The sequence below is a fragment of the Amphiura filiformis genome, chromosome 4 (assembly GCF_039555335.1).
Source record: "Amphiura filiformis chromosome 4, Afil_fr2py, whole genome shotgun sequence".
NCBI lineage: Eukaryota > Metazoa > Echinodermata > Ophiuroidea > Amphilepidida > Amphiuridae > Amphiura > Amphiura filiformis.
The window spans coordinates 49,238,915-49,255,114 of record NC_092631.1 but is presented as its reverse complement, the minus strand read 5'-3'; the positions used below and the strand labels follow the sequence as shown (position 1 = coordinate 49,255,114).

The 16,200-nt window shown below is 36.3% G+C and overlaps 1 protein-coding gene across 2 annotated transcripts in view; it reads left to right on the top strand.

Moving 5' to 3' along the window:
- The window catches only part of LOC140151007 (E3 ubiquitin-protein ligase RNF217-like), an 82,577-nt gene that overhangs the window by 19,371 nt on the left and 47,006 nt on the right, over positions 1-16,200 (top strand). The window contains exons 3-4 of one of the 2 annotated variants that reach the window (XM_072173196.1): positions 1,820-2,021; positions 4,473-6,643. In XM_072173196.1, coding sequence (XP_072029297.1) covers positions 1,820-2,021; positions 4,473-4,738 — 468 coding nt within the window. In that variant the 3' untranslated portion in view covers positions 4,739-6,643. Of the gene's footprint in view, positions 1-1,819; positions 2,022-4,472; positions 6,644-16,200 lie in introns of those variants that run through there. The other variant, XM_072173197.1, reaches the window with a different exon arrangement.

Genomic DNA, 16,200 nt, shown 5'->3' with positions numbered 1-16,200 from the left:
TAGTTTTTGAGTTATGATGTGAAAAAAAATGGATAATTAGTGATCCTGTGTGCCACCTTAAAGGATCTTATGTGACAAGATCTGGTCCATGGGGGCCAAAGGAGGCATTTTTGAAAATTGAGTTACTGTAAATACTACATTACAATAGGCTATCATTTACTGAAAACACCAAAGGTCTAGCATACTTGGTTCTAAAGTTATGAAGTTTTTTTGATGTTTATTTTTGTATGTATTTTATTGTTTTTTACTCCATATTTGTACCTTTATCTCAGTTTCAAATTTGCCGCCTTTGGCCCCCATGATAGACCAGATCGTGTCACAGAGGGGCGCGAAAAAAGAAAGAAAAAAGGCGAAAAAAGAAAAAACGGGAATGGAGAAAGAAAAGGGAAGAAAAAATGAGGGCGGATAAAAAATGGGCAGTATGTATACAAATAGGTCAAAACTGATGAGTTTTCAAGGGGGTAACCCCCCTTAACACTTTTTGGTATACTTTGGTGGGGCGGCAGGGAGAGGTTTTGCCTAGGGCGGCAAAATCCCTAGGAACGGCCCTGCCCTTGTCGGCAGCATTGCAAAAGATGTTTTATTAGCCTAAAAACCAAGGTAGCTGAAGCTCCACTTTCAGAAAATATTATAATTACTGAAGCTCTACTATCATAAACCAGGGATACTAAAGTAAAGTAGCTGAAGCTCCACTTTTTATAATTGCTGAAGCTCCACTATCCTAGGGAGCGAGCCTAGCAAGCGAAGCGTCACAGCATGTGGTCCCACTTCAGGATCCCTGGTGGGCGTTTTACATACATTGGTTAAAATTGCAAATTAACCATACATATGTTGCTTTTACATGGCATATAAACAGTTATGGTTAATGATCAATGGAAAATAATTAACAAAACTGAACTTACCACCATGACCACTGGCAATTAGTGACTGAAGTTACATTTCCCTGATCGTGCTATCTTTCAATTACTTTATTTTTTTAGATTTTATTTTGTTTTTCAAGCGCCACTTGGCTTGCGTTGATGCACCACAAGTGGCCCACGTGGCGCCAGTTAAGAATCCCTGCTATAAACCCATTCTTTTTCAGAGAAGCCCTAAATTGAACGATTGGGTTTATGTATTCCATTGAATTCCATGGTAGAATCTGAATTAGAACTAGACATGCTCTGAAACTAAAATTTTTAAAATATTCCTAAAATCATGAAGAAAAAAAAGTCCTGGTATTTTTTCGGAACCCAAATGTATGTCGACACACTGTCGACGTCAAGATACGAAATATGTTGACATGTCGACATCAAAAAATGGTGCCGACGCCGGCCCTATACAAATGTAGGTTAGCAACCACACTTTAATCATTAGTTTAAAAAATTATGTCCAAGTTGACAAATTGCAATTGTTTAAATAAAAAAATGATTTATAATATTGAAAATAATCTGTTCTGTGAAAACATCAACTAATAAGACCAATAAATTTATTACTTAAATATTTATTTAAGACCTAATAATATTACATTATAAAGTTTTCAGATATTCTATTCATGTGCCAATTGCTGTATAATCAATCAGTATGACTTCCACAAAGAGAAAGTATAACTGTTTATATTCCATATCTTTTGTGTAATATCTACATGTAATCAGAGTTGTGTAAAGATGATAAAGGGTAGGTAAATAAATGATTAAAATAGAACTGCTTTTGATGTTTGGATAGAGTTTTAGTAACCTCACTAACATGTGTGATATGTTATTCAGAATGTAATATAATTCCCAAAATGTATCATTATGTAGTAAACAGGATATATTATCTTTGTGGTTCATTTCCACAGGTTTTCATCCAACGATCATCAGGCTGCGATCACATGACATGCTCACGGTGTGGTACAGAATTCTGCTACCAATGCGGGGGTCGTTTCCGTGGTATCCGTTACTTTGGCAACCACTACTCACGCTACAGTATCTTTGGATGCAAATATCGGTTCAAGCCAGAGGACCCGGTGGAACGGAAGGTCATACGTGGAGCTATATTTGGTAAGTACATGAGATAATGAGTTTACAGTCAGTCTACTCTGAAATACAAAGTACAGACACGGACGCACACATTGTGCCGACTTTGAAGGCACGCATACCTGCAGCAGAGATGCAGCACTACGCACTATTAACGCGTTGTCACTTTGTACTTCAGAGTGGACAAACTGTATGTGTTTGTTTCTTCATAGTTGAATCAATACCAATACGATGTACAGTAAAATGAAGTATTTCTTTGCCAAACTGGAACATGCGCGTTGCGTCCATGTAGCGTACTAAGCGTGTATGCAATGTAAAACAAGACTTGCACGCAACTTTTGTTGCATGTCGTGCATCTGGCAAATAATAAAAAATGTTGACATTTATATAGCGCCTTTCACATGTATCAAAGCGCTTTACATTTATTCCGCCGTCGTTAGAATATGTCAGCTGCCATACAATGCTCAAGGCATGCTCATACCTTTGGGCGGCGCTCAATGGACAATATCCCTAACAGCTCCCCATTTCACTCCTGGGTAAAGAGAGGCAAGTGAGGTAAAGTGCCTTGCCCAAGTCCACAACACGATGGCACCGCCGGGGTTCGAACTCGCAACCCTCCGATTGCGAGGTAGAGTAAATTATGCACATTGCGACTGTTTTATTTGTGTTGGGATTATGCACAATTATGAGGCCCACCTGTTTGGTACTGATTCAACTATTATAGAAGTGACCATGTAAGTTCAACTCTCTAGCTGTGATTCAGGTTTTTTTGAAATAAAAAATACATTTCACTCTTTCACAAAGTAGCATAATCACTAAGCAACCAATCGTATCTAAATCTTGTTTTAACCACACTATAAGCATCAAGCTGAGTGATGCTTAGGGTGAACACCAAACTTATATGGTTTTCTCAACTAAACTTAGACATGCAGTCCTCCTGTGAAAAAAAACAAATTTTAATAGCTCTCTATATAGATAAATATTTAAATTTAAACAAAAGGACAAAAGGAAGGAAAGACAATTTGGCTGAAGCATGATTCAAACTGGTGACCAGTGCTCTATCATCTTGAGCTAGATTCTCAGATTGGTGAGCACCAAGCACGTGACACTCAGGACGACAGAAAATGTGACTTGTGCTGGTCTCCTGCACAACCGGTTAATTATCCTGGCGGTTATGAACAATGAGTGTCAGGACCACATAATTAGCTGGTTGTGTAGGAGACTAGCACGAGAGTCACATTTTCTGTCCTCACATCGGGAAAGGCCGTTTGCACGTTAATTGTACGTGTGTCTTATCTCATTGTATAAGATCTTTGAGAGGACCTTCCCCTTCTTTATTTCCTCCTTGTTAGTTTCTCTTTATAAATTGTTTACCATTGAAAATGTAATTAAAACAGATGTTATTTATAAATAAATGAATAGAAATGATACGGATATGTACAAGACCCCCAGATAGAGAAATCCTTCAAAGCAGCTGAAATGAATACATACATTAGACTTCATTATTAGCCATTGTTGCCTTCATTATTAGCCATTGTCAGGGAACTCACTGTGCCTGTAGGTCTTCCTTTACAAGTAAATTGCCTACAACATTTCTAAAAATGTTTAAAGAAACTAAAACATCAGTCCTGATGAAGTCAGAGCCACATCTGACGAAAGCTTGACCAATTTCACACAGTGACTGGCTGCACCAGTACTGTATTTTTCACACATTGACCGGCTGCACCGGTAATGTGATATCCGACGGCGCACCTGAATAAAAATCAGTTGTTTAAAACATCCTTGGTCCATTTCAAATGCATGTAGTTTACTGACAGTTCTCTGTGTACTAACTTTAGATATTCCACTTTGTTTCCAATTTAAGCTTAGCTATATACCACTCTGTAACCCTTCCTCATTGTACTCATATCATCAGCTTTCATCTGTAGGTGCAAAGTACAGTGTAGGATGGAAATGATTAACATCATTCGGCCAAAAAATTGTCTTGTCTTGTCCTTTTCCAAAAAAAAAAAAAATTAAAAGATCTAGGGTCGCAGTTTTTTTTTTTCATATTGACATAAAATGTTTTTCAGGTTTGTAATTTGTACTGCATACATTCCAAAAAAAAGGATGACAAATGGTATCAATCATCGTTGCCTGTGGATAAATATTAAAATAAGAAAGAAAGACAAAAATGACCGACTGACCCTGACTTTGGCGATTTTAAGGGCAATTCAACTTTTTTTTGCCGTAAAAGAGAAAGACACTGTTCTCATGTGTTTACTTTTTGTGGTAACAGTAGCTTGTCATGTTTGCACATTCTCATTTTATCACTAGTATCATATTGCCCAAATTTAGTACTTACATTGCATTTTCTTTTTTCAAAGGTGCATCTAAGCATCTGTACTAAAGTGCAGTGAGCCTTTATACTACCATGCATTGAGCCTTGTGTATTCACTCTAATTGTTCCCTGCTTCCTTCCTTGCACACATACAGGTGCCCGTGTTCTTGCTACCCCATTTTGTGCAGGTCTGGTTGTAGCGGCAGGATGCGTCGTCGCCCCCGTTGCACTTGTCACTTTTGTGACCTACCTCGGAGTCTCCTCGGCGAAACGACATCATCACAATCGCAAATGGCGCAAAAGACGTGCCCAGATTGAAAGAGAAGACAGAGAACTGGGCGATCCGTCTGTTTTGAAGCGCTACTCAGCACGTAATACCTACCACACCGGGGAGCTAGAATTAGAAGTGTCCTACCCATAGCGATCATTTTTTTCATGTGTGAATTCATGTTGTGTCACAATGCACATTCGCATGAAATAAACCACTGACAAAATGATAAACTTTATAACAGGCATCATGTGGATGTGTTTGTGATGCACAGAGTGTTATTGTCGAGCCTGTTCGAATATATGTGATTTGATTGATGAATGATCACTAGCCTGTTACATTCTCGGCACATGCATGTGCATCTGCATTTTAAATAAACATTGTAATTGTTGATGTTGATGAAACTTTGCACATTGCACTATGGGATTTAAACTGACTTGCATCTTTCAAATACCTATATCATTGGTATGACAATTCTGATGTACAACTAGTGTGTGGGAAAATAATAGAGAACATGCGACTCTCGGATATCTACTTGATATTTTGTTGTTTACCATGCTTCTTGCCAACATGTGTATCATATTGTAAATACTGCTTGCTGGTCAATGCAACCATACCACATGGCCTAAAGCGGGCCACCATAACTTCTTTTGAAATCACCTTCCAGTACAAAGATATTGAAATGATGTACATTTTACAGCAGACTTTCATAATTGCATAAATATGTGTGTACAGGCTGAAGATGAAGAATTATAGCTGGGAGCTAGTGTTGGTATTTTGTGTACTGATATTACTACGGGGGAAAACTTAATTAATGACAGTTTCTGGCTTACGTTAAGCTGTACAATCCAGAAGTGTGCAAGCTTGGCATGAGCATATATTCAACAGGCTTATGTTGACGTTTGGAGAAATTCCTTAATTTTGTTGATGCTAAAAAATTTCAAGACATTTTGAAAGAAAAATATGTGTAGTTATTATTCAGAAACATGATATATATTTGCTTTACTGGTTAATACAATATTTGTAATACCATATTTTAAATGATTTCAATGTAATTTTGTTCATAATAGTTCATAACTATTACTTTACATAGTAGATTCCTATGTGTGCTGGAATTTGTTCTTGTATATTATCTTAAATGATATATTGTAGATTTTTTTTCATTTGCTTTGTAATTAAATCATTCAAAAGTCAATATACAAAAGTTGAAACTACTGTCAAAGTTCATAACAGATATACACAATATTAGCACTGGCTTTACCAATAGTTAGAGACCATATTTATAAAAGTTTTTATACACGTGACAAAATTTAAGAGTTCTGAAGAGTTCTGACACCTGTATCTATCCTATACCTATGAGGCACATTCTTGGACACATTTCAATACATATACATAATGAAGTAATGGAATTATAAACATGTACCGTAACCACCCGGGTATAAGCCCACCTTCGGCTATAAGCCCACCCCCTATTTTTCAAAACATTCTGGGAACAAGGGTGCACTCAGGTATAAGCCCAGTACTAAATTTTGGCCAAGTCGATGCTTTGCTCTCATATTTAAGAACAAATTAAAAACATATCAGTTGATAATTAACATTCCACACTTACAATTTTAAGAAATTGACATAAAAGATAGAAATTACTGGTACATTGGGCATATACAGATGAGGGATAATTGTTCTTATTTTAAAATTCCAGCACTAGCCCTTCCCCGGTTATAAGCCCACCCCCATTTTTGAAGTGAAATCTGCCATCTAGTGGGGTGGGCTTATACCCGAGTGGTTACGGTAATTACAACATCAGCGTGATGTTTGTTATGTAATATATTATGTAACAGTTGTTTGTTTAACTAGTATAAAATGTTTTATTTTTGTTATACTTTGTTGAGAGACTACAAAAAATTGTGATATTCCTCCCAATTCCTTTGTGGTGAATTAGATTGCTTGTTTTTTACTCTGTTATATTACTCTACATATATGAAAATAAGTGTTTTATGGACAAAAATTTCTACCATATTTTGTGTATTTATTAATATTTTTGTGTTTGTATTAAATTTTTAACAAAGTTAAATATTTTTTCATGTATTTGAAAATCTAGTTAAAATAGGATTTCGATGAAGTATTTTATTATTTATTAAAAGTGTTTAATTATTGTAATGACACAGAAATGTCAAATTCAAGCAATAATTAGGGATTTAGTGGAAAAAAAGCATGAAACATTTCTGTGAACAAAACAATATATTGTTTATTATAAGATATTATATTTATCAACTCATAAAGATAGATTTATATTTTTACATTTGTAGCTTACATGGATGGACTAGATGGAATTTGCTTGTGTTTTTTAGTTTGTTAAAGAGGATGTCCCGCCAGAGCAGTTCTTCTGGGGTGAACCAAAACCTGCCTGGTTATCAAATTAATGAGTGACAAGGTTATCTCTAAATTTGACAGATGCTAATTGATGCAATAACATTAAAACATCAATTAGCACACTGTTAAATTCAGAGATAACATTCTCACAGATTAATTTGATAACCAGGCAGGTTTGGTTTAACCCAGAAGAACTGCTCTGGCGGGCTTCCTCTTTAATGGGGAGTGGAAGAATTAATCAATTCTTGAAATAAAAAAAAACAATAAAGCTTGATAATGATATCTACATTGTTGGAATATCCCTGCACCAAATAAGAAGGCTGGTGTCATTTATTGATTTAGTACTTGGAGCTTGTCCCAATTAAAAATGTTGTTCTCTATTCTTGCTCATTAGATATCTTAATTTTACACTTGTACTATACATATTGGTTAGGAAACAAAAATTGTCCAAAAATATCTTTCGTCAGTTTTCGTTCCCGTTTCAGCGAAACCTGCCCAAGAGACGCTCGATTTCTTGTGTTCAACAGAGAATGTAATTTTGTTTTAAAGATGGAAAAATATTATTGGGGTTGTCATTTTCCTCGGAAGGGGGTCCCAAGTAGTCGGAGTCAATTTTATGACCCTCCCCTCTTATCTTGGTTTGAAACATTATATAGGCACCCCCCCCCCCCACACACACACAGACCCAAAACAAAATTATTAAAAAAGGTCAGTAAATGTGATATGAGCTCCCTAATTTATTTGGAAAAGATGCATGCTACACAAGTGAAAGATTTGATTTTGTAACTGCATACACTGTACATGTTGCCAATATTGTAAATGACAGGTAGTCCATGCCCTAAATTTATAACATCCTCTCTATTTTTGGTGTAAAAACTTATCCTCAAGTATTTTGGAACACCCATCTTTACACCCACCTGTAAAGTGTGCTGAGGCTTGTGAATCAACGTCTAGGCGTTGTGCCTGTGCGTAGCGCACTATAAATCACTGCGCTTTTCTTTCTTTTTTTTAAAGAAAATGACAGCTCCTAACCTATATTATTGAAGAGTTAAAATATTGCTCTCATTTTTCAAACATTTCAGTGTATCACTTTTATTGGGACAAGCTATAGTATTTTTGAACAAAAATTCTCTTTTTATTTCATGATCATCTCTATTGTGATCCGATCAAGGAGAACAGTTTATGTTTTCGCATTCAGGATGAAGAACTTTTCAGCTCTTTTCATCAGCTTTATATGATGTAAATTTTGAAGTGCAAAAAACAATAAAGAACATAAAGCATTTGAATGGCAAATTGAAAACATGATTTTTTGGAGACATGGTTTTCATTTTGCCTGACTGGGTCACAATTTCTCCTATTTGTATCATCAGAATTTCATCTGCAGGGTTTTCCGTTATACATTGTAGGCTATTCCAGTTGAAATCCTGGCCCCTTGAATATAAGATATGACCTTAATCTTCCACACAGGGAGTGTGAATGTCAAATGGGGTTACCTAAATGGGTGACTGCATTTGAAATGTATGTGTGGGAGATTAAGGTCATGTCTTCTATAGGGGGTGTATGAATTTCAACTGGAACAGCCCATTTTGCTGTAAGATTAGGCCTAAAAACGTTGTTGTGTTGCCCTCAATCGACTGACCCTAAATCCTGAAAAATCAGGGTCACATTTTTTTTTGAATGATGATTTTTACAGATTTGTTCAAAAAATCAATGTTTTTCACTTAAAATTAATATTTTATTGAAAGACTAGTCTTAAATTGATTATCTAACATGTCTAACAAGTATCCATAAGTCAATATTGACAAATGTCCCTTAATTGGAAGAAGCATTATATAATATTTGGGTGTTTTTTTAAAACTTAGGTTAAAAAAAAAAGAGAAAAAAAAGAAATCCGACCAACCGACCCAACTTTCCCACTTGAGGGCAACACAGCAATATTTTTTTGGGGCCTTATCATAAATTTGTTTTATCAGTTAAGAATTACTACACCTGCTCAATTTTATGCCTATTTTGCATTTTTTCTCAAAATTATAGAGCATTGGTGACAAGTAAGATATGTATATTATAGGGCAAGGACTGCAACTACTGCACTGGAAATTTTATTTCAACACAGACAACAGTTGTGGAGTTACAGTCAAAAATGAGGGAAAACCAATATTTGATCAATAAATCAATAACTACTTGCCTTGAGTTGCTGATTTTTCAGTGCAGTAGTTGTAGTCCTTGCCCCTATAATATACATATCTTACTTGTCACCAATGCGCTATAATTTGTGAGTAAAATGCAAAAATAAGCCCAAAATTGGCCAGGGGTGTAGTACCACCTTAAGGATTGGGATCATTACTGAAATACAACAAAACAAGAATTTATTTTCTCAAAACTAATTTAACCCAAAAACTTGATATATATTTTGATGTGATGGAAATAAAAAGTTTGAAAAGAATAATTTAGTTTTTTGAAGTGTTATTTAAATTTGTTTTATGTAATTTTTAATATGGAAATTGAAATAGTGAATGTCTCTTTTCTTGAGTGCAGTGTAGAACAAACAGAACTGTTAAGTCATGCATAACAGGAAATCCTAAAATGTAGCTATAGGAAGCTGTTATCCTTGTTGGTGTCAACAACTACATGTACATTACACATTAATATTGTTGATGTATGCCAAAGAAACAGTATGTCTCAGTTTGCAACAAATTTTAAATCCAACACAGAATGTGGTACCCCCTCCCCTTTTGTTTCCCTGGCTCAAACTTAGTCAAGATATGCTTGAGATGTTCAGAACTTTTAAAACTTGCAAAACTAACCTTGTTAGTCATGAGCGGTCTTTCATTCCATCTACAGCCCGCACATGGAATGCACTCCGCCTCACATTCCTGGAATTGTGAAACGGAACAGCTTCAAAAAGGAGGTTAATAGCTATCTAGGCGCCAACCCGTCAGCTTTATCGTAATGATAACAGCTGTTAATGTCTTGATATGTCTTGACATAAAAAAAATAAAAAAATATACATAATGAATTATTTTCTAATTTACAGTTTTAATCGCACAATTCTATCAAGAAATACCTTTAAAAACATATTTTTACCGATATTTTGGGGCATTTTTTTACAAAAAATTTGGAATAAAAATATTTGAGACATACTTTTTTGTTTGTTTTAGCTGTGTTACTGTCACATTTACATGTAGGGGTGATAATTCACTTGCTGTGTCCCACTGCATGCTACCATACAACAAACGTGACCCATTACCATAAAACCAGGCACATGGTTAAATGCGTTTTTGATGCGATTAAAAAGAACACTTTTAATTTGGCACCCAAATAGACCCCACCGATTAAAATAATTTGAATGGTTTAACCTGTTTGAATCATGTCTGATGTATTGTTCTCTGAAGCCATGTTGGTGGAAAGTGTTTTGATGACATTATTTGATAGGCAAAGGTTTTTGGCAGGCCAAATGGGGGGGGGGGGAGGGAAGCTTATTTGGCAGGTCAAAAGGGGGAGGCAAGAGATTTTCGGCATGGATATTTGGGCACTTTTTCGATATTATGCCCAAAAGTGTAAAAATATGTTAAGAAAACATTCAAATATACAACATGTTCTGCTTGATGTACTCTATCTTCAAAATCTGGCATGTGTATTAAACAGGGGGAGGGAGAGGCAAAATATTTTTGGCACAGACAAATAGATGAGGGGAGAGTTCAACTCTCCATTTTGAGAATTCACCACCTAGGGTACACATACTTATTGCACAGCCCCTTAATATGCAAGTGTGTTGGATACCTCAAAACCAAACAATGTGCAAGATACATGTATGAAGCATAATTTGTCAGCCTACTACGCTAATTGCTACGCTAACAAGTCATTTTTTGTTATTTTGTGAACAAAGTACAAAATATTGCTCAAACATGAATTTAAACATATCTATTTACCAATCTTTGCAGAAGAACACATGATAATAAGTCCAATTAAAGGGAATAATTTGAAATAATATTAGGGTGATTACGACACTGATGCATGCTTGAACCATATTTTTGTATTTTGTTTACAAAAAACGACTTGGGTAATTAGCATAGTAGGCTGGCAATATTTTATACAAATTAAAGTTGTCTGCCCTTGAAACACTATAGCTGTGTGAGCTACGATCTTTTTATCCCACCTCAATATTACCCACAATGCATGCTGTTCTTAATTAAGTATCCCTTGACCAGTAGCTAAAATGAGTTCCTGGTCCCAAAGATGGCTTCTGGTCCTATAGTTTGTAGTGTAAACTATTTGACACACCAGGAGCCAAAACAGGGCAATCATGAGGTAAAAAAAGCCTGGGTGCCTGCTTAATATAAGCCTTGATTATATCACTTATTAAATGTTTTGTTTTTATTCAAACACTTCATCTGAAAAAAAAAAGAACAAAAAGGAAAGTTGCAAAAGACACCACACATTGCAAAAGCATGGAGCATTTGATAAGGAAATAATAGGCAACAAAATTGAAAATGTTTTAATGAAAATAATTGTATTGCACATTGCGGCGTATTAGGTTAAATCAACTCGAAAGCTTGTTTTATTGTTATTATTTTGTATATCATTTCATCTTGCTAAAGTATGATATCCAGTCAAACCAGGAAGTAAAACTAATTTTCCTTTTGAACAAGCACACCACCTGTATAAATTGTTAATAGAGAGTAATTCATTCTTTCATACAACTGTTTCTATAGCTTTGCCTAGATTCAACAACAAAACACTGACGAATAGTAACCTGTCATGTTCTGTAATGGAATCAATGTGTTATTTCAACTTATATATTGCTCGGTATTTCAGAATCAACAACTTTTTCTTCATGAAGCAAAAATTAGGGATTTGTTGGCTATTATTTCAAAAAATGTGGTCAAAAAAGTGGTTCAGTTTATGTTGTGATATGTATTGTATATAGGTTGTGTATTGTGAGAGTGAGTGCAAGAAAGTTGTTCTATACAATAGCTGCCTTTAGTTATTTACACTTTGTAGCACTGGTAAGGTCTCAGGGTAGTAGGACCATGGAAGAAAAAGATAACAGACCTGTCACAACCAGTCAAAGTCTCAGCATCACCCGATAATGAGGGCAGATTGTTCCATGAAATGCGACAGACGAAACTGCTACGCGCGTACTGCATAGTTTTACGGTCTTTCACGCGAAGTTTTATTGTGTATACGCGAAGGCACACAAATGCTGGCATGATTGTTAGACACGGCATGATGGAACAATCGGCCCTCATGAATATGCGAGAATTCACAACATACAAAACATGGGGACTTTGACTGGTTGCGATTGGTCTGTAGTAGTCTGTGAGTAGAATTTGAGATGCTTCCTGGAGCAACTTGAACCACCTCATGAACAATCTTAAAACAATACCTCATGAGATAAACATTTGTCAAGTTTTTGGATTCCTCTGTGAATATAATTTTAAAATCTAACTCGAGGCAGCCATTACACATACGAATTTCTTACACTTGCCCTATGATAGTTTTCTGCCATATGAACTTTTAGCAAAATGTTTTAGGAAAACATTTAAATGCTGGGGTTATATAAAGTTAAGGTATAACATGTTTTAATAACATTCAGCCAATATTTTTGATAACTTGATGCAAAACATTATAACATAATGTTTTTAAAGTGTTGACAAAATATTTTGCAAAAGCATTTGCCAAAAATAGTTTGCAATAGCATTTTGACAACATTTTAAAATGTTTTTTCGTATAAAATGTTTAAAACTGTTTGCATGACCTTTCTATAATCCAACATTCAAATGTTATTAAAACGTTCTGCCCAAAAAAGGCTTTTATGACATGTTTATAACGTTTTAAAAACATTTTTGTGTTTGCTGTGTATCTCCTGTTATGAGCAACAATAATACCATATGAAACTCATAACATTGGTATACAACAAATGCCGATGTGGGCAGACATCAAAACATGTCTTCTCAACATCCTTGATAGAGGTGTACCTTCCAAAGTTGCCACTACAAGATACAATCAACCTTGGATCACAAAGCAGGTTAAAAGACTCACCCGGCAGAAGAAGCGTAGCTTTAATAAAGCTCGCACTCTAAGAAACCAAAAGATTTTGAGAGATACAAGGTTCTTAAGACTACATGCAGATCAGCTTGTAAGAAAGCATACAATGATTATGTGACTAATATCATCTCTCCAGAATCTTCCTCAAATCCCAAGCGCTTTTGGAGCTTTATTAACAGTAAAAATGTGACAATGCCGGAGTTTCCCCATTGAAAGCTTCCAACGGTATCAGCTACTCTGATAGTACAACCAAGGCAAATATTTTGAATGATCAGTTCTCGTCTGTATTTAACATGAATGAGGATGAAACCACCATAAAAGACAAAGGATCTAGTCCTCACTCAGTCATGGATCCAATCATCATCCATCCTGATGGTATCCATAAACTGCTCGCTGGTCTCCAAATCCATAAAGCGTGTGGACCAGACGAGATCCCTACTAGACTGTTGAAGGTGCTGGCAGACGAGCTTACTCCCGTCATCTCTTTGTTCTTCCAAGCTTCTCTCAACCAAGGGATCATCCCAGAAGATTGGAAGAAAGCCAATGTTGTGCCAGTTTTCAAAAAGGTGACAGGAACAAAGCTGAAAACTACCGTCCCATATCGCTGACATCTGTCACATGTAAACTTCTAGAACATGTCATCTGCAGCAGTATCATGCGCCACCTCGATAAGCATAACATTCTCAACGATGCCCAGCATGGCTTTCGCAAAAGACGATCATGTGCGACACAGCTTATACAAACCATCCAAGATCTGGCAAAGAGCATCGAGAGTCGAGACCAAGTGGACGCCATCCTGCTCGATTTCTCAAAGCATTTGATAGAGTTCCACATTTGAGACTTCTTCACAAACTTAAGTTTTATGGCATTGAGAACAGCACATATGCCTGGATTGCTGATTTCCTGAACCATCGCTCTCAGCAAGTGATCCTGGATGGAGCCACATCTAGATCATCTCCTGTCCACTCCGGGTCCCACAAGGCAGCGTGCTTGGGCCATTGCTCTTTCTCCTCTTCATCAATGACTTGCCTGATGTTATATCACCTCAATCCACGGTCAAGTTATTTGCAGATGACTGCATCCTCTACCGCAAAATCCAGAAGGAGGAAGATGCAGCTGGTCTTCAGCATGATCTCGATCAACTGCAGAAGTGGGAGAAAGATTGGTTGATGGAGTTTCATCCCCAAAAATGTCAAGTGCTCCACGTCACCAACAAAAAGAAGATCTACAAGATACCATATAACATTCATGGCCATACACTTGAAGAGGCAGACTCTGCTAAATACTTGGGCATCAATATCCACCAAAATCTCACCTGGAACCCCCACATTCAGAAAGTTGCTTCAAAAGCCAACTCTACCCGTGCATTCCTGCAAAGAAACATCAATCAGTGCCCTAGGGAGACCAAAGTCCTCTGCTACAAGACACTTCTGCGCCCTGTAATGGAATATGCCGGTGTTGTCTGGGATTCGCACTCCACTACTTACATCAGGAAACTGGAAATGGTACAACGTGATACGCCCGCTTCGTCTTCCACGACTACAGAACTACCAGTAGTGTCTCAGCCATGCTTTACCAACTGCAATGGCCAACCCTACAGGAAAGGCGTGCCCAGGCTAAAGTGGAAATGATGTACCGCATTGCTTACGGACTTGTTGATATTCCACAGTCCTACCTTGTTCCAACTGTGATGCTACGTGGGCACTCAATGAAATATCATGTGCCATTTGCCAGGACAAATGTTTACCAACATTCATTCTTCCCAGATGGAATCAGGCTCTGGAATGCACTTCCCCAGCAGCTTGTTGACAGCACCTCCCTGGAATGCTTCAGAGGGCAGGTGCAGTCCGTCCAGCTCCGCTAGACGACTTCCAGTTTTTATCGCACCTTAGATGTAGTCAGCACTGTAAATTTCCTGCACCCACCATGCAAAAAGTACGAATATACGCTATGTGCGGACTGTACTATATTGGAAGAAGAAGAAGAAGAAATGACTACTCCTTTAGCTAAATCATGTCATCTTACCTTTGTTATGATTTGGCTACATACATGTATTTAGTCAGAGGTTACAATGTTACTATGTCAGGTTGTTGGTTAATGGTACTACAGTATGAATCTGCACGTATGTTGTATGTTTGCCAAATTCATGATGTATAAAGCAAAATATCACTTGGCTTATTTACTTCTGGCATTTGTGATGTAATCAGGCAAAATGAGTAGTTAGTTGCAAAATTGAGTTAAATAAGAAGTGGCCAAAATAAGTAATCACATTCTTTTGTATAATTTTTTTCAGCAGTATTGATGATTATAAGTTAGGAATTTAAACTCTAATTGTGAGCCGCCACATCAAAACATACCTCTATTGGAGGCTTTTTTCAAAAGTTTTAAAATCAAGCTTTAAAATGATACCTCATTACTGAATGTTTGCCTTGCACATCACATGATGTTATAAAGACAAGGTTCAAATTTTGTTTATATTTTCATAGACATTTTACTTCATTTCTTGAAACTATAAAAGCCTTGAAGAGGTATGTTTTGATGTGACGGCTCACAATTGTGCTAAATATTTAGTATATTACAAAAATAAGCAGGAATTTGAAAGAAAAAAGAAAGAAAAGTGATATTTATCAAAAGATTAATTTTGCTTTAACAATTTTAAAATTCAGGGTTTAGTGCGAGAAGGTCCTATCAGCAATTCGCTGTAAAAGTATTGATGTAACAGGATTAATTACTATAGCGATAGGTGAATACAATTTTTGAATGTACTCTGTAACTCTACATTGCATCATTGATTATCAAATAAAGACCTAGATCGTAATTCTATGAAAATTTCACATCATGCAGAGTCCATGTACGTTTCACTCGCACCTGTACGATTATATTAGTGTCTTTGAAAAGAGCGGTATTGTATTCAATCTATGATTGCACACATACATAGACATAACAGGTGATGAGTGTAGCCTACTTGTAGTGCAGGGCAATACATTCAAAAATGATTTTACCTATAGCTGTGGTAATTAATCCTGTTGTTACATCACTACTTCTACAGCGAATAGTTTCACTATAGACAATTTGACAATTTCTGCATTCTATATTGTACACATGACAGCCTTCAAACACTAAACCCTCAAAATTTTAATATTCTGGGAAACCAATGATCAGAAAATAATTTTCAAAATCTTTGAAAAGAGCAGTAT